This window comes from Rissa tridactyla, chromosome 1, assembly GCF_028500815.1.
Source record: "Rissa tridactyla isolate bRisTri1 chromosome 1, bRisTri1.patW.cur.20221130, whole genome shotgun sequence".
NCBI lineage: Eukaryota > Metazoa > Chordata > Aves > Charadriiformes > Laridae > Rissa > Rissa tridactyla.
In genome coordinates this window covers 157,965,894-157,989,525 of record NC_071466.1, presented here as the reverse complement: position 1 = coordinate 157,989,525, position 23,632 = coordinate 157,965,894, and the positions used below count along the sequence as shown (strand labels likewise).

Genomic DNA, 23,632 nt, shown 5'->3' with positions numbered 1-23,632 from the left:
CACATTAAATTCTGAAGATGAATTTTAGAATTCTAGTTTGGAGAGCCTCCAGCAAATGAAACTCTGCATGTCTACATTAATATAAAATACAAAGTAAGTGGGCAGAGCTAGGTAAGAATAGGAATTGAGTCAGAGGAAAACTAGTTTGTTTATATTGTTTCCTGTCAAAATACATGGAGGGAACTGGGCCAGAGACCTTGCTGTTTCGGCTTATTCTGGCTGAACAAGACTCCCATAAATAACTTAGAAAATCTGAAGTTAACTTGAAACTTTTTGGGGAGAGGAGGGCTTTTTTCCAGGTCAAACACAAACATTTCCACACAATTCTCATCTTTAACTTTTACAGATTAACGATTATTCAGTTCACATTAAATTTGCAGTCTTGGTTAAAGAGGAAAAACTTGTGCTTAGCAAAAATTTAAGCACAATGTATGCACCTAGCTGAAAGAACAGTCACCATGTGAAGTCTCTCTGCACACAGGTAAAGAACCATTCAGATCTTAGAAAGGATAGTAGTTTTTTTTTTTTAAAAAAAAAAAGGGAAAAAAACCCTTTTACCTCTGCTCCAAACCCCACAATTCAGTCTAGCCACAAGAGGATGAAAATTTCAAGGAGAAAAAAAATAAAAATTGTCCAGTGCAAGCTGTCAAGAGGTAAGCAGAGATCATTGCCACAGAAAAGTTCTGTCTCGGAGATGCATATAGGAACTGTTGTCAAGCCTCCTGATGCTTCATGATGACTTGCTTTATTTCCCTCAGCCCTAAACTGACACTTTCCAAAGTAATACCCTCAAATGAGAAAAGCATTGTACTATATGAGTAGTATCTGTTCCATAAATACTGCACTGAACTCCAAAACAAGCAAGCAGGTGAAGGGATTGACTGAAGTCATCTTTGAAAGCCAGGTTCAGTCTTTTTTGTCTACAGGTATCTTGAACTTACCTACATTGTTATAAGTTCCACATATTTTACATACACATACATGCAAGTATGCTGGAGCAAAAAGTATTATTATACATATAGCACTGGGCATGAGTCAATTAAGATAACCATGCCCTTAATTTAAATGCTACAGTCTGTATGTGACTTGATTATCTTGTAGCTTTTCACTGAGAAAAAAAAAAAAAAAAAACTGCGATAAAGACATTTTCTGTGTTTATTTTTTTGCCTCTACTACCCAATGTCAACTAAGGATATTTGCTATTAGAAGTAAAGTTCATTTAATCTCTTTTTCTCCCCGTATTCCTTCTTTTCCAGGAAAGAGTTCCAGTTCCCCATCAGATATACACAGTACTAACTGGAGCAACGAAAAGGAAAAGTTTATTCATACTTCAACTAGAATTTGTATAAACAGGCCAAGACAATATGCTGATCTAATGTGCGTGGATTAGCACTGAAAGACTGTGGCATCGCTTATGTCATTTTACACCAGGATATGATATAACAATAAGTTATGTTGTAAGGTTTGTTTTATTAGCCTTGAATATATTTATAAAAGGTTCAATCCACCTCATTTGTGCTATTTCATGAACATTTCAAAGCTTACTACAGAAAGCCCTAACTGATAGGAGACCCTATGCCAGATTGCTCTGATATTAATTACTCTTTTATAGGATTATATTATATAGAAAATCAGTAGAACTTAAATGAACTTTAAAATATCTGGCATTGTACTAGGAAAAAAAAACCAAACATGTTTACACGAACAGAATAAGGTTGAAAACTGTTATCCACTTTGCAGTTCCTAACACCTAGAAGGGCAGCAAAGGTCTGCTTTGAATATGGAATTACATGGACAGATAACTTTTTATCTGTCTTCAGATAATTTTTATAGGAGCAAGAATTAAGAATTTTAGTTCTTCTAAATTCTGAAAGAGGAGCAAGAATTCTAATTGAATTCAAGAATGAACTTTGATACATTAAACAAAGCAATGCCATTTGTCTGAGGCAACAGAGAATTGGAGAGACCTTGTCCCTTTCCAGTCAGGGTGCCTGCTAACAAGTTTTCTGTGATGTTTCATTCAGATCATAGGCTGCTGACATGAAATATTCTAGGATAAAGTGCTTCAGTCTCACATCCATGGTCTTAAATCATATTGAAGGAAGACTCTTATCAAATCCAGTTAAGCAGTAACCATTTCTTAGTTACCACTATGACAGATGTTGTAAAATAGCAATTTTTTTAAAAACACTAATAACATGATCTTCTGTTCAGAGTCACAGGCAACAATATTTCTTTGTTCAAAAGTTATGAACTGAGAGAAACCTCAACTAGAAAACCCACTGCTATCTTTATCTATGATGGAAATACCTAAAGAAAACCCACCAGAGTAATTATAAATGCTAAAAAACCCAGCCCTTTAGAAAGAACCACTTTCCACTGTGGTTGTTCAGGAAATGTTCAGACACAAAAGCCTGGATCCAACAGTACAGTGGTGATCTTCCACTGAGTGGATTCAGCAAAGTCCAAATGTGACCATCAGCATGTCTGGCCAGTATTCCACAGTAAATCCATAGCAGAAAAGACCTTGAACCAAGCACACTTTCCCTTCTTTGATGGCCTGCACTATTCTTCATTTGCTTCAGCAGACGGAAAGGGTCCAAACATTACTATTTTCCATTACGCAGTCTTAATTTACACTCTTATTTCCTATCCACAAACCCCAGGACTGTGGGGTGGGTGAGTGAGGGGAAAGCATGTTATCATACAAATAAAGACTACATTAATGCATGCATCTCAGGCAACTAAACTGAGGCTCCGCTACCAGCCTCTAAGTGTTCAGTTTTACAGACAATGTTCAGTTAACTTTTTTTTCTTAATTAACAAATTCCCAAACATTTTAGATCAACTGATGGAAGGAATGGCTTATCATCTTTAGCATGAACCAGCACTAAAAGAGTAGATGACAGTTCAGGTGGCATTCATCTCACCTGTCTTGCACCTAGAGAAAAACAGATGTCTACATGAAGATAAAACGAATCACATGCTAAAAATGCCTTATTTGCATCAGTGATTCTGAAGGGAGTTGAAAAAAAAAAAGTACAATGTAAAACTACCTGTTTACTTGGCACTGTATAAATCACATCTTCTGTCACTGGTTGCTTCTACTAAAAATATTTTCAGATCTTCTGCCAGCTTGAACCCGTTTGCCTTACATCATCTGTGTCCCTGTCCTATCTATTTCCATCTCATTTTCCTTATCAAACTGTCTTTTCTTATGTTGAGGTAACTAATTTACAAGAAACTAACCGCATGCCTTATCTATTTTGTTCTTACTGAGAGTATCACATAAACAAGCTCGTCTGATTACCTAAAATCTAAATGACACTGGCAAGAGCTCTTATAGAACTGGGGCCTTAGTGTGCAAAGTTAATATGATGCAGAAGCACTTTTATTTATTTTCTGGATACATATCTTTTGTAGAAAAGACTTAAGTAGCATCCAAAAGGGGGGGGGGGGGGGGAAGGGTTGAGGATATGGACAACATTCAAAACCTGATAAAAAACAGAACAGACTCCTGAAGCCTATTCCAAGAACAGAAAGGAATATATCAAAATTCTATTATACTAAGGTCAACATTTTTATTCATTCATTTCAACTTCTCCAACAGAGGTAAAAAACAGATGACAAATATGTAGCTAACTTACATAGTGGGAACAAACGTCTTAAAACAGATTTACAAACACCTAGTGATCATGGGGCGGGAAGGGATCACAGCCTTTTACTTTATTATGGATTTAGGAAGCTGTTTTAAAACTTGACAAGAACCGAGCAGTTATCCAATTTTTGAATTTAAAACTATATGAAGAGAGTAGCAATCTAATTCTATTCTCTAATGCAAAGAAGCAGGATGTCAACTAGAGTTTCATCTACCTGGGTAGAAGAACAGGACAAAATTCACAAAACAATACAAAATACAAATGCTCTTAACAGAGCATTAACTGTGCCTTTAAAGCAAACCCAATGTTTTTTCTAATTACGTTACATGCATAAATTTAAAAAAAATTTGTAGTTCATGTTAACTCAGATTTCAAAATTTCAACAATCAAATTGTATTAGTGAGCTTATATAGATTTTAAATATATCTGTAAAAGAAAAAAAGTAACTATATCAAAACACTCATAGTACTCCAAAATTCAACCTCGAACAATGAGCACATGCACTATTATTCTAATTTTTTAAACCATACAGAGCTAAATATCAGGTGAAGACCCAATCTTAGGCTCTTCAGAGTTTTGCAGTTTATTAGATCCACAATAAAAGTACAGCAAAAAAGAATCTTGTTGCTAAGTATTTTTCCATGTGGCTGCTGCCGCTTTTGCTGTATTGCCAAAAATTTCTATCTTTTAGCTTGGTGGAAGAAACCAGAAGGACTCCATGATACAATTCCACTGTTCCACCATAACATATCCAACCTAATAGTTCCCTCCAGACATAATCACTTTCCTGCAATTTACAGAAAGTTATCAGGATTGGAATTATGGGCAGGGAGCTGCCAGGCTGCTTCTCAAATCTGGATTAAAGGGAGGCCATGGAAATAGATGAACTAGTAGTTTGATATCAGAATGATGGCATAAGGGTAAGATTTTTTTCAGTCCAGCACCGATATAAAAGTGCTATAGAACCACAGCCTCCATGCCTTTTTTTTTTAATTGTGGAACTATACTTGAATTTCAATATCTAGGATATAACAGTCAGTGTATTCCCCAGCACCAGCCTAAATTAGGAAGTTAAGGAAAGGGACAACAAGTTACAAAAAAAAAATAAAATCACAATTTAATTAAATGCAGTATTGCACAATTGGAGCACTTAAGACATCACAGTTGAAGTGTGGTATCTTAAGTCAGAATTACCCTCAAAAGAGCAGCTTTTTCAAGCAAAGTTTTCTATTTTCTTGTAAATCCAATTTAAACTACAATTAACTTTATTTTAAAAATTATTTACTCCTAAATATGTTTTACAACATTCTCATCATTAGGTTTAAATTAAGACAATCAGATTAAAGTATATCAGTATTTCCATTAGAAAGTTAAAAGTGTGGGTAAAGCAGGTAATTCACTTCAAAATTATATTATAGCGCTTTAGTATTTGAAGTGCAACACATTTTCAGAAATGGCAAGCATTTTCAGTGAAAATTTTTTAAGCCCCTCGTGGTTACAAAAATACAACTTCATTGGAATAACCAAGATGCAGCAGGACAGCCTGACAGCTGGAGTGCTGCAAAGGATGAATACAACAACCTCTTCAGGAAAGACAAGGTGGGGGAATGCCCTCAATATGCAGGAGCCGCTCAGAGGTCTGGAGGAGCTCTTCTATTGGCCAGACAAGAGGCTCGTTGAGAGCTTGTGAATCCACTTGCAATAGAGAATCCAACACATGAGGAAACAGGCAAACAGGTATTCTTAAAGCAACTCTCAGCATGCTTTGTATCACAGACCTTGGTTCCTACAGGGCACTTTACAATCACCACCTCAAAATCTGCTGGAAGAGCATCACAATGGGATGGAAGTAGTCAAGATTTCTAAAGAGTGTCATGGATACTGGATGGGCAACACACAGGGTTACACATGGCTGGGTCTGCTATTCACTAACAAGGAAGAATTGGTCAGGGATGTGGAGGGGAAAAAAAATAAAAATTAAAATCAATGGCAGCCTTGGCTGTAGCAATCATGAAATAGTGGACTTCAAGATCCTAGGGGAGAAAAGAAAGCAAGTAGCAGAGTACAGACTGAATTTAGGAGGGCAGATTTCACCTTATTCAGTGAACTGGTACATGGAACTCCATGTGACAAAGTTCTAAAAGGCAAAAGAGCTCAGGAAAGCTGACATGTTATTAGTGACAGCATATTACAAGCACAAGAACAGTCCATCACAATACTCAGGAAAATGTGTAGAAATATCAGTAGACCAGCTTGGCTAAACAGTGAACTGATGACAGAGCTTCAACGCAAAAAGGCTTTACACAGGATGGTGAAGAAGGGACAGGTTACAAAGAACTAATCTAGAAACATTGCCTGACATCTAGGGATGTTGTCAGGAAAGCCAAAGCTCAGCTTCATGTGCTTTTGTATTAAAAGGCTGAACAAACGAAAATGAACCTTTGCTGAAAGGCAGGAGATTTTGCAACAGTGGACACAGATAAAACTGAGGTACCCAATGCCACCTTTTCCTCAGCCTTCACCAACATGGTCTCCCAGGCCTCTGATTAGAGAAAGTTTTTAGAGGGGAACTGCAAGCAATCGGTAAGGATCAAGTCAAGGTTTACTTGACAGAACTGAGGCCGTATAAGTCCATAGAACCAAATGGGCTGCATCCAAGACCACTAACAGAACCCGCTGATGTCCTTGTAAGGCCACTCTATACCATCTTTGACAAGTCATGCTGATCAGGGGAGGTCCCTGAGAAATGGTAAAGCATGTAAAGCAGTAAAGCAAATGGTTTTTTTACAAAAAAGACCAAAGGGACAGTTTGGGGAACCACAGGTCATAGAATGTGTTGGGTTGGAAGGGACCTTTAAAGGTCATCTAGTCCAACGCCCCTGCAGTAAGCAGGGACTTCTTCAACTAGTCATCATCAAAGGTGCATCAGCCTCACTTTGTTCCCTGGGAAAATAGTGTAAAAAGCCCTCTGAGAAAACATTTATAGGCATGTGAAGGCTTAGGTGGTGGCTGGCAACAGCAAGCATAGATTTATCAAGTGCAAATTATGCCTGACCAATCTGTTTGCCTCCTATAATAAAATGAGTGGCTTTGCAGACTGTGGAGAATGGTGGACGTCATTTACCTTGATTGTAGCCAGGGTTTCAACACTGTCAGAAAATACTCTCAACATACAAGTTTGGATGTTACAGTCTGGATGGACGACAACCAGATGAGTTAAAAACTGGTTGGATGATCCACCTCAGAAGGTAGTAAACATGTTGTACTTTATCTGGAGGCCAGTAACAAATAAGATACCATAAGGGCCTATCCTGTAACCTACTTTTCCTTTAAATATCTTTGGCAGAGACTTGGCGATAAAAATACATGCTCATCAAGTTTGCAGGTGACACCAAATTGGATGGAACAGTCATTGTGCTTGAGGGCAGAGCTGCCATGCAGAGATACCTAAACAGACAGGAGAAACAGGCTGACAGGAACCATATGAAATTCAACAGGACATGCAAAGTTTTGGAAAGGGGTAACACCTCGCAATGATACAGCCTCGGGAGTAGCTCTATGTAAAAGAACCTGGGAGTCTTAGTGTACATTCGGCAAGCTAACTGTGAGCCAGGAGCGTGCCTTGGCAACAAAGGCCAACAGTATCCTTGGCTGCATCAACAGTAGCATAGCCAGCAGTCTGAGGAATGAGATTATCCCTTTCTAATCAGCGCTCGTTGGACGAAATTTAGAATACTGTGTTCAGTTTGGGGCCCCCCAGTCCAGGATAGACACTGATAAACTGGAGCAAGTTCAGCAGAAGGCTGCCAAGATGGTCAGGGAGACATGCTCTGTGAGAAGCAGCTAAAGGAACAACTAGTTCGGTCTGGAGAAGAGAAGGTTTCAGGGGGATCTACTAACAGCTTTCCAGTACCTTCAAGAAGGCAACCAAGAAGATGGAGCCAGGTCCTCATGCTGGCAGTTAGTGCAAGAAAAAGAGACAACAAGCATAAATGGAAACAAGAGAGGTCCCAACTTGATACAAGGAAAAAAAAAAAATTCTCCATGAGGACACTCAAGCAGTGGAACAAGTTGCCAAGAGGGAGATTGAAAACCTCCAAGGATGAAGACTGCACAAATCTTCACTGGATAAAGCCCTGATTAACCTCTAGGCTGACCCCATAATTGACCCTGCTTTGGGCAGGATGTTGGATCAGAAACTTCCTGGTGATCATTCCAACCTGAATTATTCTACTATCATATGTTTAAGGAGTCCTACAATGTTTTGCACAACTTGCACAACTTTCCAAGCAACTTCATAACACAAAACTCTAGGGCTGTGTGAACGCTATCAAATTAACTCAAACATTCAGCACGAGACCAGATAAAGTCTCATATGCTTTCTCTCACAAAATACTACTGCATCTCCAGATGCAATCACAGCTTCACAAAGGCAACACATAAGAAATAGCATTTTCCCTGTCAAGGGAAAACTCAATGCACTAATCCACGTGCATGATCAATTCAAGCTGTATAACTTCCACAACTGACTGTGGAAGACTGCTCACGGACCTGAAATGAAGACCCAACCCAAAACATTACATTTGCAGAAGTGTGTTGAATGAAACAATACAGCTAAATTTACATTTAAACAACTACTAATGTGAGCTGTGCAAGAGTGTCACCTAGTGGTCAGTGCTTACAGCGAAGTCAGGGCCCAATTCAAGAAGAAAATTTACTGCCCATCTACCAACTTTGCTACTCTACAAAATCAGTGAGGAGTTTTAAAGTATATATGTGTATATATATACACACACATATCTATAGGAACCAACAAGTACAGTAACCAATACGACAAATGCCTTTCCATCATTCAGTTTTAAGTCACGCACATCTTTTACAAACTTGAGAAAAAGTCCTTCCCGAAATAGAATAAGTCCTTTCCAGATGCAAGAAGCATTATTGTCTGGCCTAAAAGAGAAGGACTTCCAGAATGATGGATTAGTACCACACTTTTTCATTTATACCAACAGAAAAGAGATTCCAGATCCTCAGGTGTATAATAATCATCCACTTCACTGACAAATACAACATTGATGTGTTTCTTGTCAAGAAACGGGCACAAAAAGTACAACATCCAAGCTCTCATTTACTGCATAAACATTATCTAAGTCTTACATGTAGAGAATCTGTAAATAATTTTAGGGTTACAAGTTTTACAGCAACCCCAAACTTTAAGGAATGTTCATGCTACTGATTCTTGAAAGATTAGGGACTTCTAATCTTAGACATTTGGAAAATGAGGAAAGGCAAACTGGAACTATTTCAAAATTCCAGAGATTTGTGAAAATGTTCATTCTGCTCAGCGAATACACCTTGAAACTACCAAAGGTCATTATATCTTTCCATTTCTCCCGCTATCAGGTCTGCGTACTCTTTGTGCCGTGTTTGAATCAAATCATCATAGTTTCCTTAAATTTCTACTCTGTTCAACAGCTTTCCCTTCCCTCACCTCATCAACTATTCACTTTCTTAGCTGAATTATTTGGGAATGAGAAACGCATTTTTGTTATTCTCCATATGTTAGCATATACTTGGTTGCACCATATCTCCTACTATATTCAAAATATTCTTAAGCATATCCCACCACTGTCCAACACCTTCAATTCGGTTTCTAGGTTTCCAGAGCAAAGGAACTTGACTCAGGGGGTTGAATAAAGCCTCTTTTCAATATATGTTCCACAATGACCTGGCATTTATTTGGCTACTTTGTATTTTATGCAAGTTCAAGTTTCATAAGATCTCCACTGTAACAAGATGAAGAGCGAAATAACAGACTTCTAATCATTAACACCACAGATAGGTTGTCCAGTTTCGTCTTAGATTTCTCAGCAGGCTTCTAAAGAATAAGCAACTCAAACTCCTGCTGCATTGTTGCTCCCCCCACTCCCCCCCTCTTTAGAAGTTTCTTGTGTAAAACTACATCTTCTGGAATTCAGAACTGTCACATCACGGGCAGGGCATACAGACAGTCCTCACTCATATGGCTGCCAAACACTTACGAAAAATATCTTTTTGTTCACCAGTGTTGTGACACTTACAGTTTCTAAACTGTATACTAATCATATAATATTTGATAACTTCAGCATACTAATGAAGATTCTTTCAAAGGCAGCCAACTAATTGGTATATTTCTATAAACTGAGCTACTATATAGATACATATATGAAAACAATAATTGTATTTTACATCATGAAGGTTATAAAGCCCATATAAAGTACAATAGATACCAGAAACACCACGGTACAGCTAGCTTCCATTCTTGGTCGTTGATACAACCAGCAACACTTACATGCATACATGCAAAATAATGAACATGCCAGAATCTGACAATAACAAGATTTATATCCCAGAATAAATGTGACAGCAGGTACAGCAGAGAAAGAAACAGAATAAATAGCTGAATGCTAAAAAGAATTTCCAAGCTCTAGAGAATTCTCCCAATTAGAAACTGATAATTCCCAGCAACTATCCCCACTCTGATTCTTCTCTTAAACATGCCTTAAACAGAAGGGTAATTAACAAGATATAGCATTTTATGTACCTTTTGCTGAACTATATATATCTGAAAAAGTGGTCTTTCCTCCCTAAAAAAGTTCATGCACATAAATGTTTTTCCATTTCTCATTTTTATCAATGTAGAGAGACAGATATGATTTAAATAAAGAAAAAGCATACATTAGATGTTGAGTCGAAAGTTTTCTGTAATCACAGCACAGACAGCATGCCTCTGGCATCCACGATATTGAAATGAAAAAACAAAGAAGCAGAATTGAAAAGTAAAACCAAAACTGCAAAACAACTTCAGAAATACTTCCCACTTCCAGCTTCAATGCAATCTGAACAGTAATTTAAATAATGCTTACGATTTGCTTAAAACATTTTGTTTTCAAGTGTGTGGATTAGACTCAATTAGAACTAAAAAAAGATTGTTTAGTATCAAGGACAGAACTATCACAGCTGATTTGTTGAAGTTTTGTATAGAAAACTTACTGATTATATATGAAAAAAGTTACCAACTTATATACTGCTTAAGAAAATCACTCTTCTCTCTGTTGCTAATACAGTACTTACCAATTCAAATTCCTGTGTTACACTTAAATATATCTCTAATTAATCTCACATTTGTAAGCCTGCCAAAACACTAACTTAGGTCTTCAAAACCACTCAAAATCAGTGACTTCACCAGAGCCTTCCTAAGAAATAATTCTTATGCTTTGCTTATGTAGCTAAAAGTAAAAGAATTCAAAGGCTAAATAACCAATGCCATTATTTGTCAGCAGCAATAAAGACTCCTTTATATAAGGATATATACAATGAAATGACAAAAAGGAAGTAATTGAAGAAGTAGTAAAGAACATATCAGTTTATGTACTTACCAGACCCACAAGTTTGAAATCTTTGGAAGTTCATTTACAACTAGGGAACTAATCAAATAGCCATCCATACACTGATGTGATAAACATTTAATACAAAAAATAACCTCAAAAATCTATAAGCTTACTCCAATTGTTTTTCGAATATTTATATTTTCCAATAAGGTTTAAGTTGTAAACATTTACTCCTGAATTATTAAATAAGTAAATGATTAGATTTTCTTTCATACCCCCTCCAAGACACATGAACAAGAAAAAACCACAACAGTGCTCCACAAGGCAAAAATATAACAGAAATTCTATTACCTTGGATCTAAGATTTCACCAACAATTTCTTGCAGCTTGTCAATAAAATTAACAAAGTTTGAAAGACCCTTTACGTGGGCTTTTAAAGGATCAAACAATGAAGATGCACAGCCTCTTCCTCCAAGTTCTACAGTTCGGATAAAAGATGTTGCCATCTATTAGGAGAAATATTCAGAAATGTGAAACTGTAGACATACGTAAGATGTACACATGTGGAAGTGAGCCTCTCCTACAGATTTGCAAATAGTGTATAACAGCTGTTTGATAGTAACAGCTGGTTGATAGCAGAAATAATTTAACTGAAGTCAATAGAATACTTCTTTAATGGCAAGCTTTGTACATCTCACCAGAAATATGTGCAAGATCAATACTTAAATATTGCAGCAGAATTAAACGAAAAAAACCATAAGCCAAAGCAAAAATGATCCAGCTAATTTGATATTTACATTGGCCTTCTGATAGCTTAGAAAAAACTTTATTAACGCAGGGTATAGATGTTTTTTGTTGTTGCTGCTGTTTAAATGCTTATACTGAACTCACAAAAACTACTCATATTCAGAGGGCTGTCTGTGAAATAAGAACAACTTTAACATAAGCATGTAAAAGCTGACTTCAGTAGTGTATTTATTTTCAGAGGTGAAAAAAACCCCAAACAACCGTATACTCAAAGCTTCTGAAAAATTATCACAGCTAAGGCTTCTATCATCATAGGTACTCAGTTCTGAAAGTTTCCATATATTTTTATATGCTACAAAGACACTGAAAATAAGAGATATCCCAAAAGCACTGTGCCTTAGAGGACAACCCCTCAAATTTTAAGGCAACAGTCAGAATAAAAAGCTTAGTAGTTCTCCAGAAAGGTGAACGTAAAGACAATAATACAATACGCTTGACACAGATGCAGTAATATTAATTCTACATATACGTGTTAATTTCAGACTATACGGCTAAATCATAAAGCTCTTAGGAATGGAAAGGTTACAATTGGAATTACTCTAGCAAAGAAAGTAAACCTGCCAGTATTCCTGCCTTTGTGATAAAGATTTCCTGTGGATCAAGTACAGTTCATAGGACCTTGCCTTCCCAATGGAAAATATTCTGGCTTTGCAAGATTTCTACAAGACACAGATGCCAGAATAGACGACTTCTTTACACGGTAGAGAAGTTTCCCTTCTGGCAACTGTGAGGAAGAGGTAATAAATCCAGTCCAAACACATACTTTTTTTTAAACAACATTAACAGAGCATTAGGAGCTAAAATAATTAATCCCGGAACTGAGATTTCACAAATTTTCCATATTTATTCAACCATAAAAATCTGAGAATGCAGCTGCTTCAGTGACTGTTACATACCCATACTGTTTTTCCTTGGTCTGCTGTTGTCTGCACTGAGGCCACTATGCATGCAAAATTTGATTATTTTGAATATGAGGGACTACAGTGGTTCTTTGGAGAAAGAATTCTTACTCATCTTATTCCAACTATTTTTGAGATTCCTCTGTGCTGACTATTTATACTGTAAGTATAAATGCACCTCATATACCGAACTAGATTCTTTAACAACAAGCCTCTGTGAGCACTACAGGTTGATGCTGTAGCTTTTTATATTCCCATACAAGGGCACTGAGGGAAGAGTATACCACTGCCATGAGGTTTTTTTCTCCAGATCTGTGCCTTTGAGAATAAAATGAGCAGGAATGTCCCATATCAATCACATCTTGAAAAGTATTTCAAGACTGATCAAGCTGCAAATGACTGGAAAGCATTACTCTCCCCCAAATTCTGAGTCAAAACTGAAAAAACTGTAATACTGCCCTTTCAAATTTTGGGCTCTGTTTCAGCGTACATGTGAAAGGCAGGGGATTGTCACCAGGTTGTTCTAAGAAAAACAATTTCTACACAGGAATACTTCAGGCTCCAGATGTTTCAAGTTTAACAAATGCACAGAAAAATGCTGTTTTACTATTTAACCAAAATACATACTTACAGCACTTTAAAACTGTAATGCACTGTTACTGTCTTGGTTTTGTTAATACTGCTTTGCGATGTTCATTTAACCCAACCTCATTGCTTTTAGAGGTATTTGGTAAGCAGCAACATCTAGTCTAGTGCCATATTTTCTTCCTTTGTCTTTTTTCTTTGATATGCATACTCATAACCTCACTTCACACTATTTACCAAGATTTCAAAATTTTAAAAGCAATAATAAAAAGCATAACTTATATTCATGTTTAAGATCGTAAACTTTTTCAGGATTTTAGTCACTGTTTGGGATGAACAGTCTTGATGCCTGTTTTTATGATATCATATTTTAGAGCTCTAGAGGTAAACACACACACAATTATTTTTCTGTGCAACTTTAGATCTCATGACCAAGCAAGCATCTATTTCTTCACACAGAATCTCTATTGTGTCTTTTTCACCTAGAAACCATGTTTATGGTGGCATTTGACTTGGCTTGCAAATGTCAGTCTTGCACATGAGATTAAAGCAACATTTTATGTTTATAGATCTATTTCATTGCCTTAGATCTATGGCAAGTTTCATTTGACATACATACCAGGAAAATGGACATTTTTCTCTCCTGTGAGGCATGTTTTAGATTAGTGAAGGCTTCTCTACCAAGTCCTCTGTCAGGAACGTTTAGAATGTGAGCCAACGCGAGATCATCCTTAGAATTCACCAACAGGCTTAAATACGAACAAACACACTTCTTTGCCAGGATTGTCACCTGTATAAGAATCCACCACACATATTGGTCATCCTGCTGCTAAATTATGTTCCACTTTTTTTAAAGCTAATTAGATATGTACTGATATGATTTTTGGAAGAGTAAGAATTTCACCTTGCATAATTTCAAAATGCTACTTTAGGTACAGGGATTCTGGAAGTATTGACAAAAACAAGCATGATTCATATGTTAAAATTATGTATACTGTACTTGAATATTCACAAAATATTTGAGGGTCGGATTTCTAGTTATTAAAATTGGCTATCAATTTCTACTTAGAAACCTCTTCACAGATACTTCTTTTTCTATCCCAAGTAAATATACTAGCACTATTAAACCACCTAAGGATTTGTCATTTACTTCAAATAGGCTGATTTTAAACAACTCGCCAGCTCTGCACCAGATTTAGTAATTTTTCCCTTGGGTCCCAGGGAATTTCAATCACAGATACTCCACTGAGTGAGCTTGAACACAAATTGTGACACAGCTCCACCCACATAACCAAAGCCTAACATTGTAATTGCTAATATTGCAGCACTGTTCTGGACCCTGTAAGAACAACGGTCCCAGAACTGAAGAATTTACAGTTTTGTCACAAGCAAAGAAAACAAAGACCAAAAAAAGGCCATTAACAAGAGGAAAGATAACGAGAAAACCTATATTTGCTATGGAATTTCTTCTTCTTCAATGGGATGTATACAACAAAATTATAGGCATTAAAAAAACGAAGCATGTACGCGTGACAGTCTGAAAAGACAGATTTAAGAGAAGGAAAAAAGAGCAAGTAATATTTTTACTACACAAGTCAGAGCAGCAAGAAAGCTATTATGTTAGTGATAGAAGTGCTATCTAGAGGAGAACTTTAGTTCAGAAAATATTTTCTTGTTCAGAAATATTTTGAGTTGTACCCAAATACTGAATTGAAATTGCCAATTATCAAGAGAAAACCAAGTTTGAAAATTACTAAAGCTCCAGCATTTCAAGCATTGTTATACAGTATTCTGAGATTCTTGTTTTGGGGGTTGAAAGGCTACAAGGAAAGAATCCAGTATTCCCAGAAAGTCCTCGAGTCCTCCACTGGGACAGACAAACTTTGTTTGCTTTGCTACAGCTACTGCTACAGTGGCTATTCAGATTTCCTCCGTATATAAGGGAGTATGAGCTAATAAAATGAAATCAAAGACGTTTACTTCACCTATCACTTCATTTTGCAGCATTGTGAAAATCATTTAACTCTTAATCAATGTTTGAGTGATGGTATACTTGTAGAAAAATTTATTCCCTGTCAATTCAAGGCAGATTAAATTTACATCAAGTGCCTGCCATAAAAGGACTGTCTTCCAGAATACAAATCTCTGCAGTTAGCCCCATAAACACACCTACAATATACTCAAGTGATACAGAGTTTGAATACACATGTTCTAGTTTTTTAAACCAGCAACACATTAATACCGATAATTGGAAAAAGAAACTGTCATATTTCATCTTTTCAAAATATACAGAACATTACAAAAGAGACAGAAAGAATTTTTACCTTCACATTCTCCTGGCCCAGTCTGTTGACTGGTGTAGATGGAGTAGAAAGAACAGAACCATTATTTTCTTGTACATTCATTATGCCAGAAATAAATTCCAACAGTCGGACCTTTAAAAAAGAAAAATAGAATAAACTTAAATATGAAGTTGACTAGAAAGCAAAAGAAGTATTAAAACCTGGTGAAACTACGTCTCCACCAGTTTGCTAGTGTTTTGAGGTTAATGCAGCCCTTACAATGTACTTTTGGGTATAGTTTTTAAAAGTACAACTGTTTTAGTAGAGAAATGAGGTATAACATTCAAATTAACTTAGAAAAGATATCTCAAACAGTTATGTAATACACTTGCACTAAAAGCAGCTGCTTATGTTTTAGAGAATATTTAATATATTACACCTTGTTTTGGAAGAGCTCATTAACCCACCCAAGTTCTCTATCTTCCCCATGAAAACAGGAAGGAAAAAAAAAATTAATTAAAAAAAATAATTAAAAAAATCGTAGTTTCCGTGCCCATCCTGAACTTCGTTTCTCCTTCTAATCTCTTTTGTGACTGATAATCACATGAGCATTTCAGTGTAGGTTCTCTGAACCTTTAAGGAAGTAGGCAAGCTGGCTACCAGCATACTTGTGATAGAATCATACACTAATTTAGGTTAAAAGGACCTACAGAGATCATCTAGTACAAACTCATGCTTGAAGCAGGACCAGTCTGACCAGATTGCTCAGTGACATGCTGAGCCACATTTTTAATATCTCCAAAGATGAGATTCCACACCGTCTCTGGGCAACCTGTTCCAATATTTGAGCACTTTTTAATGGAGAAGCAGCTTTTCATTCTTACAAGGGCTGGGAGGTAAACAGTTTTAATCATGCTGTAACTAGTTATTAATGGTATGTTCATAACATACCTCAGTTCAGTTAACGTTCTGTTACTGATATAGCTTCTCTCATATTAAAATGACCATCTAATTAATCATAGATCAAACACAGAAGATGAAATAAACAGTAATTTGTTTAAGTCTGCAATGCTGAGAACAGGCAGTAAAAGCAGACAATTAACTCCTCTCTAGTTCTTGTTACAAGCTAGAAGTATGTGCATCTAATTTCAACATTCTTTAATTTTTTCAGTATCCGTACCCTTTGTCTTTTGACCTTTCCATGGTCTAGAGAGCACAGAATCAAATAATATCATGTGGAATGCTTGTGTTTCACACCTATCTTAATTGCAGCTTACATATATTTTTATCCAGTAACATTAATAAAATTCATTTTTCATATACTTTTATAGTCTAAGAGTGGAATACACGCTGGAAATTCTCTAGCCTAGAGCATGCCCCACACGCAGTGTCATAAGAACATCTGAGCTGCAATAAACTGCAAGAGAGCTGCTGACTGAGTGGCTGAAGTGGAACCTTTTATGGTTTCTGGAAAAATCTAACAAGGAACTACATGTAGTATAGGAAAGTTTTTGCTCTTAAGTGTGGTATTTTTAAAATGATAACCATTAAAAATATTTTGACCGTATATAAAAATAAAACCAAAACTGCATGGCACAGTTAATCACTAAGCTTTGTTCCAGTCTTATCAAATCTCAACAGTGCATTTTTCAGTTCCATTTCTAGCAAAGAATGATATACTCATAGAAGAGCTGTGGGATCCAGCAGGACAACAAAAAGAAATAATTTGAGTGAATTTAAAACATCTTTAAAAGATTTAGTAATTTAAACTCATCTGCTTCCCCAATAGAAGAGCAAAGTAATTAGTGAATAATTCAGAGCTCCTGTGTATATTTAGAAGTGTCATAAATCTATAACTGGAATCAAAAATATGTCAAAACAATATCAGAGAACAAACAAACAAAATACTTACAGGGGTTATGCTCTCATCTTCAGATACAAGTCCAAGACAATAGCACTTCTGACATACGTCTATTAGATCTAACATATTGCTTCTTGATAAGAAGGCATGATAGGCTTTTTTTAGGTTAACATAATTTTCAGGTTCTTTCATGTTTTCATATGATAATCCCAGTTTGTCATGTAACAAATATTTCCAAGTTTCCAACACATCACTAAGTGATACTGTGAAATCTCCATGTTGCTAAGAGAACAGAAAAAAGCAAAAATATTGTTTTGTATTAAGTGTAACTTTAAAAGTAACTTTAAAACAAGCTACGTATATATATAAAACTATTATAGTCTAAATAGTTAAGTTTATAATAAAAAAAGTTTTACATATAGTTGAATTTCTTCCAGTGCTTTGCCTTTACAGGTGAGCTTTGTTATATGCACCAGTTATTCCTGATCTTTAAAATTCCAGGTATGTATATCGAACTTTACTCTTAAGAAAAGACATATTGACTTGCACAGGACTACTGCTTAGATAAAGTTTTTTATTTGCAGAAATAGTTTTCAGCATGCCAGGCATTTACATCCCAAATGCAGTAAATATAGCTCCATTACCTTGCTTCAAGCAGCAATCTGAGAAAACATATGCCACGTCCAAAAAAATATGAGCCTTTTTTCCTTTGTCAGTACAATTATACTTCAGCACAACATTGACAGTGCTGCTACATGGATCTAACAAATACATTAAAGCAATGCCCTTGTCTCTTACTAGTACCATAACTAACATGAACTATATAGCGCAGGCTACAACCTTATACCCAGCTTCTGGCCCACTCTCCCTGTCAAAACTATTAGATTACATTCCGTGTGCCCCTCTGCCTTCTCCCCACCCTCCAAAAAGGGAAAAAAAGAATTACAGTTTATCAGGAAATTAGCAGAATTAGAGATTAACGGAGAGCTAATTTAAAAGAGCAGATAAAGTGGGTAAACGACAACAAATACATGGGTAGTAAAATAACCAACAGCACTTTATTAGCAATTGAAGAACCTTTTCCTATTCTAGGCAAAAAAAAAAAACCCTTCAAATTTATCACGAAGTAACTTGAGAGACTTGTATCACAGTTATCAGTCCCTTACTTCTTTCCAGCTCTTGAGGGGAGTGCTCTGTTGACCTTTGGTGGACACAAGCAGAAAATGTATCAACAGCAATGACTAAAATCCTGTTTAATTTACATACTAGTTTATCATAATTTTTTTCAAAGGATTTACATCAAAGTGTAAAGCAAATATCTGAAGGCAGGGTGCAAAGAGGATGGAGCCGGGTGTTTTTTTAAGGTGCTCATTGGCAGGACCAGAGGCAATGGGAACAAACTGAAAGAAACACACAAGGTTCCCTCTGAGTATCAGGAAACACTTTTTTACTGTGCAGGTGACTAAGCACCAGCACAGATTGCTCAGGGAGGTTATGAAGCCTTCATCCTTGGAGACATCTGAAAGTCATCTGGACATGGTCCTGGGCAACTGTCACTAGGTGGCCTTGCTTGAGGAGGAGGGTTGGGCAAGATGACCTCCAGAGGTCCCTCACAACCTGAACCGATCTGCAATTCTGTGATAAATTAATCATACTGAAGAACAGCCCAGACAAAGTCTCTTGGTAGCATCATTACAATACGTTACATGCCAGATATCATATAAAATTGCTGCAAAGTTGATAGGATTACCAAAAGGGAAACAGATACAAGAGTTTAAGGAAGTAACACTGTAAAACCACTTTGCGTTTTTCTTTATTTGGCAACATGGAAACAAGATGATTTGGGAAAACATTTCAAGAATTACAGGATGCTGAACAGAACATAACATTCTTCAGACAGTGTACAAAACCCATGGAAGCACAGGGTAGAACTAAACCACACACCAAAAGTGATTTCATCCAGAATCAGAGACAAACACAAAATTAACAATGAAGCACATTTTCCTCCAGTCTTAAAGCCATAGTGCTAGAAGAGAGATTTACAAAACATTTAAGGCAAGTCTGTGAATTTAAATTCACAGTCTCAGGAAAAACAATTGTTTTATGACATCTCAGTTTCACCCACTATGAGCTAAAACAGTCATGATCTGAAAATGACAAGTGAGTATTTGCCCTAATAACTATCTCCTACCCCTCCTTATCCACAGGTGCAGACGTAGTCAATTTAAAGCAATTACCCTCAACTGAACTTCAGCTTGAAAATTGTTATTTCCATTTCAAACCTTAAGAAAGGTTCTTCTTGAAAGTTTTCCTAGATTTTAGATCTGTACTAATCAGTCTAGGTAAAACTTTCACAACAGACCATATGCCACTTGTCTTTATACCATATGGCTACAAGTGTGCTACAACACAAAGTATTTTCAGAGGAATTCAAAGCATAGATTTTTTCCCCCCCTTTCACCCCTGCTATTTGATCAATGATTACCACACTGTTTGCTACCCTAATTCTTGGTGAAATTTAAGACTAATAAGTTACAAGACTTTTAAACTTTCCTGGAGTCCTCTGAAAAGCCTTGTTATTTTTCATTTCTACCACAGATATAGATAACTGTTAAAACACCTAATCCATTAAAATTGTCCAGCCTCCTAAAGAAAGAGAATAGGGTTTTGTTGTTTGTGGTAGGTGGTTTGTTGTTTTTTTGGTGGTTTGTTTTTTTTCCAATCTAGCCAGTGAATAGACTTTTAGTACAGTTATATTTCTTGTAGTAATTGACTTTACCGCAGTAGACGTCTATTCTACTGGTGTCGCCTTAACAATGCAAGATTATTGTACTTAAATCAGAGATTCAACAAGGGACTTGCCTAAAACTGTAATAGTCCGCATCTTAATTTGAAGTTTTGGTGCAGAACAAAACAAAACAGTGATATTTTACTCTAACACAATAAACATCAAAATGGACATCCAACTGAAGAAATTGAAATTCAGAGGCAGCACGTGCAAATGCTAGAACAGTTTTAATCCACATATGCAAGAAAAGTTTTATATATACTGGTAAATTGTCTTATTAGACCAACTAGTATAATTGGAAAAAAAATAATTAAGTTTTGAGCCCTTGGACTTTCTTCAGATTTGAAGTAAAAGCAGTATATTTCAAGATAAAATTAGTTGAAAATAACTGCTTTAATTTTTGTTAGATCATCTCTGAAAGAGAAGATATTTGTAGAGGGGAAGAATTTTTCCTGGAGGAGAAAAAATAAAAAAGGAGAAAGTGGAATAAACTAGTTACCTCTAGAGAAAGGAAAGAGCTTATTGTAAGCTATTAGGAAAGAAGAAGTAATGAAGCATAAAAATATCATCTTTATCATGTCTGTAAATTTTGTCATCCAACAGAATAATACATTTGAGTTCCCAGAGTTGAATTTGGAAAAACGTTTGCAGTTCTCCCTTGAGAATCACTACAAACATGACAAACAGTGATTGCCTCTGCAGGTAGTTTTGCATTATTGTCCTTAATTGGTTCTCTGAGAGTTCATTTTGATGCACAAGCATTTTCTAGTTTTACCTCCATGGGTATTGTTGAGGACATTGGGATCTTGGCTAGAATATATTACATTCTATGAAGTACAAATGTAGACTCTCGGGATTCTGATACTTCTGCTGTAATGTTTATTACAGAAGGGATGAATTCACCAGTTCTATATTTCATATTTAGACAAAAGATACTCCCATTCTGGACACTTTAGACTACAAAGCTTTTTCTGGCGATGAATTCAGTTAGGTTAAAGAGTGGTTCTGGAAATATTTCTTCCAAAATACAAGCTTCCTCTAGTACAACTGATAATTTTTTAAATAATATGTTGCAACTAGGAGTGCACAAACTGAAGCAGGTTTTCTGTTTGGAGTTTTTTTTGTTGGTTTGGGGATTTGGTTTTGTTTGTGGTGTGTTTGTTTTGGTTTTTTTTTTTCTCAAACTAAGATTTATACTACATGTTCAATTTACTATGCAACATCTGGGTAAGTCTTCCAACAATGGTAATTTGTTTTCATCAGTAATTGAGCTTATTGACCTAAAAAGGTATCTTTAGTCTATCAAAGTGACTATCGTTCTCATTTGATGAGATGCATACAAAGGCCTGACTGTATGTTGCAACAGTTTTAGGTATGTTTCAGATGATTGATAATGCCCAATCTTACAGCTGTGACAAGCCCCAGTGCTCCTCACAGAGGCATTCAAGGGTTACATTTCCTGTTCATCATTTGACATCTGGTACACGTGCAAAGAAGGTCATATATTTCCTACTGGTACTGGGTGCACACTCACAACTTATATGTATAGGTCTTAGTCTAAGGAACTTCAGGAAAAACAGCACCCAAGAACAGACTGCTGCAAGCACAACTCATGCAGCCTATATCAAATCAGTTTTATATTCTTCTCGTGTCATCCCCAAGCATGCCCAGAACACTCACAAAGATGCATCCCAAATGCGATAGTTCTCACACCCTGATCTACAGCACAGAAGAAACATTTAATGGAAATAAACAGAAGTTACATGATCAGGAAAAATACATTAGTATTTAATATTGAAGTTCAGAACTCAGACATACACTTCAAACACTTCCATCCTCCCATCTGTCTTGTGGTTTTATTTCCAAGCCCTGATTCAACAGTGTGCTTAATCATATTAATTTTAGTGTCTTGTTGCATCTGACCCTTGGTTAGTACCATTAAGTACCAAGAACAAACTGAAAGAATGCTAACCTGTTTATTGACTTCTGCCATTGACAGTTGTAACGCCATCAGCATGCAGTCTGCTCCACAGATAGTAGTTCTTTCAGAGTTTGAAAATAAAGGCCATTGTCTTCTGAAACACTTGATCAAGTTTAAAATTTGTTGCTGGAAAGCAATCATTGTCTAGAGTAGAAGACAGAAATAATTAAGAGAAATAAAAATGAATGTAGCTATGCAAGAGACCTATGTGTATCTTCACCTTCCAAATCCCGTGCAAATCCCGTTCTGTCTTCTTGCAGATCAAGTTCCTAGAATAAACTCTTCCCCCTAAATCAATAGTCTAGTGCAACTTGCCTCACTATGACAGAGCAACAACGCAGAGGGGTTAGTAGTGCTTAAGTATGACATGTCTTCACGCTGTCACAAATATGAGTCTTGTCTCTGAAAGCAGACAGTCTAAATGGCCCAGAGAGTGTCTTCTACGCTATCCACATTCACTACACATGCGGAGCAGCGTCTATCAGAATGTTTTAAACCTGGAAATGAGAGTTTTAATATTTCTAAGACTTACTAACAAAGACATCTTTAAATGCCTATTTCTCTGTTGTTGCCTTTTTTTTTTATTTTCATTCCATAAGTCATTATCTCCCCCATTTCCTTTGACAATGAGTTTCAGTATCAGTTTTTAATTTGACTTTGTTCTTTTTCACTTTCTTGCGTTTGCCAAGACACAGGTACCCAAGACTCTCTAAGAAAAATTGCATTCTTTAAGCCTGCTCTTTCCTAAAACGCAGTTCCCAAACACTGCATACAGTACAGGAGTAACACTCATACCATTTACTTTCAGAACATAAAATCAACCTTTCCCCTTAGTTCAAACAATTACTTACTCTCCAAGATGTTTGCACAGTACAACCTACTTTATTTTACCTTGACGCTAGGACCTTAGACATTAGGAAGAAGTTCTTTACAATGAGGGTGGTGAGACACTGGAACAGGTTGCCCAGAGAAGTGGTGGAGGCCCCATCCCTGGAGACATTCAAGGCCAGGCTTGAAGAGGCTCTGAGCAACCTGATCTAGTTAAAGATGTCCCTGCTTACTGCAGGGGGGTTGGACTAGGTGACCTTTAAAGGTCCCTTCCAACCCAACACATTCTGTGATTCTATGACATGAGTAAAACATACAGGCCACAGAGAATGAAACAGGTAGGAGGTGCAAGTCCGTATGGGACAGACAAAATTCTCTCGAGAGAAGCTTCTGCCTCTACCCCCCACCCTGAGAGGTTTCCAAGGGACAAGACCTGCCGCTCAGAGCGGCCAAACAGACCCCCAAATCTGAGAGCCATTACCGCCACCACCGTCCCCGTCCCGCTCCCCCAGCTGAAGCCCCCCCCCACCCCCGGCTGTGGCCGCCTCAGCCTTATGCAGCTCCCCCAGCCT

General features: G+C 36.7%; 1 protein-coding gene across 2 annotated transcripts in view; it reads right to left on the bottom strand.

Moving 5' to 3' along the window:
• Nucleotides 1-22,373, bottom strand: part of PARPBP (PARP1 binding protein) — a 50,694-nt gene extending 28,321 nt beyond the window's left edge. For both annotated transcript variants that reach the window (XM_054188419.1, XM_054188420.1), the window contains exons 1-5: nt 22,224-22,373; nt 17,515-17,745; nt 15,645-15,755; nt 13,940-14,110; nt 11,381-11,535 (exon numbers count right to left, since the gene is read on the bottom strand). In XM_054188419.1, the coding sequence (XP_054044394.1) occupies nt 11,381-11,535; nt 13,940-14,110; nt 15,645-15,755; nt 17,515-17,745; nt 22,224-22,373 (818 nt within the window). The remainder of the gene's footprint in view (nt 1-11,380; nt 11,536-13,939; nt 14,111-15,644; nt 15,756-17,514; nt 17,746-22,223) is intronic.
• Between the last annotated feature and the right edge of the window lie 1,259 nt (nt 22,374-23,632).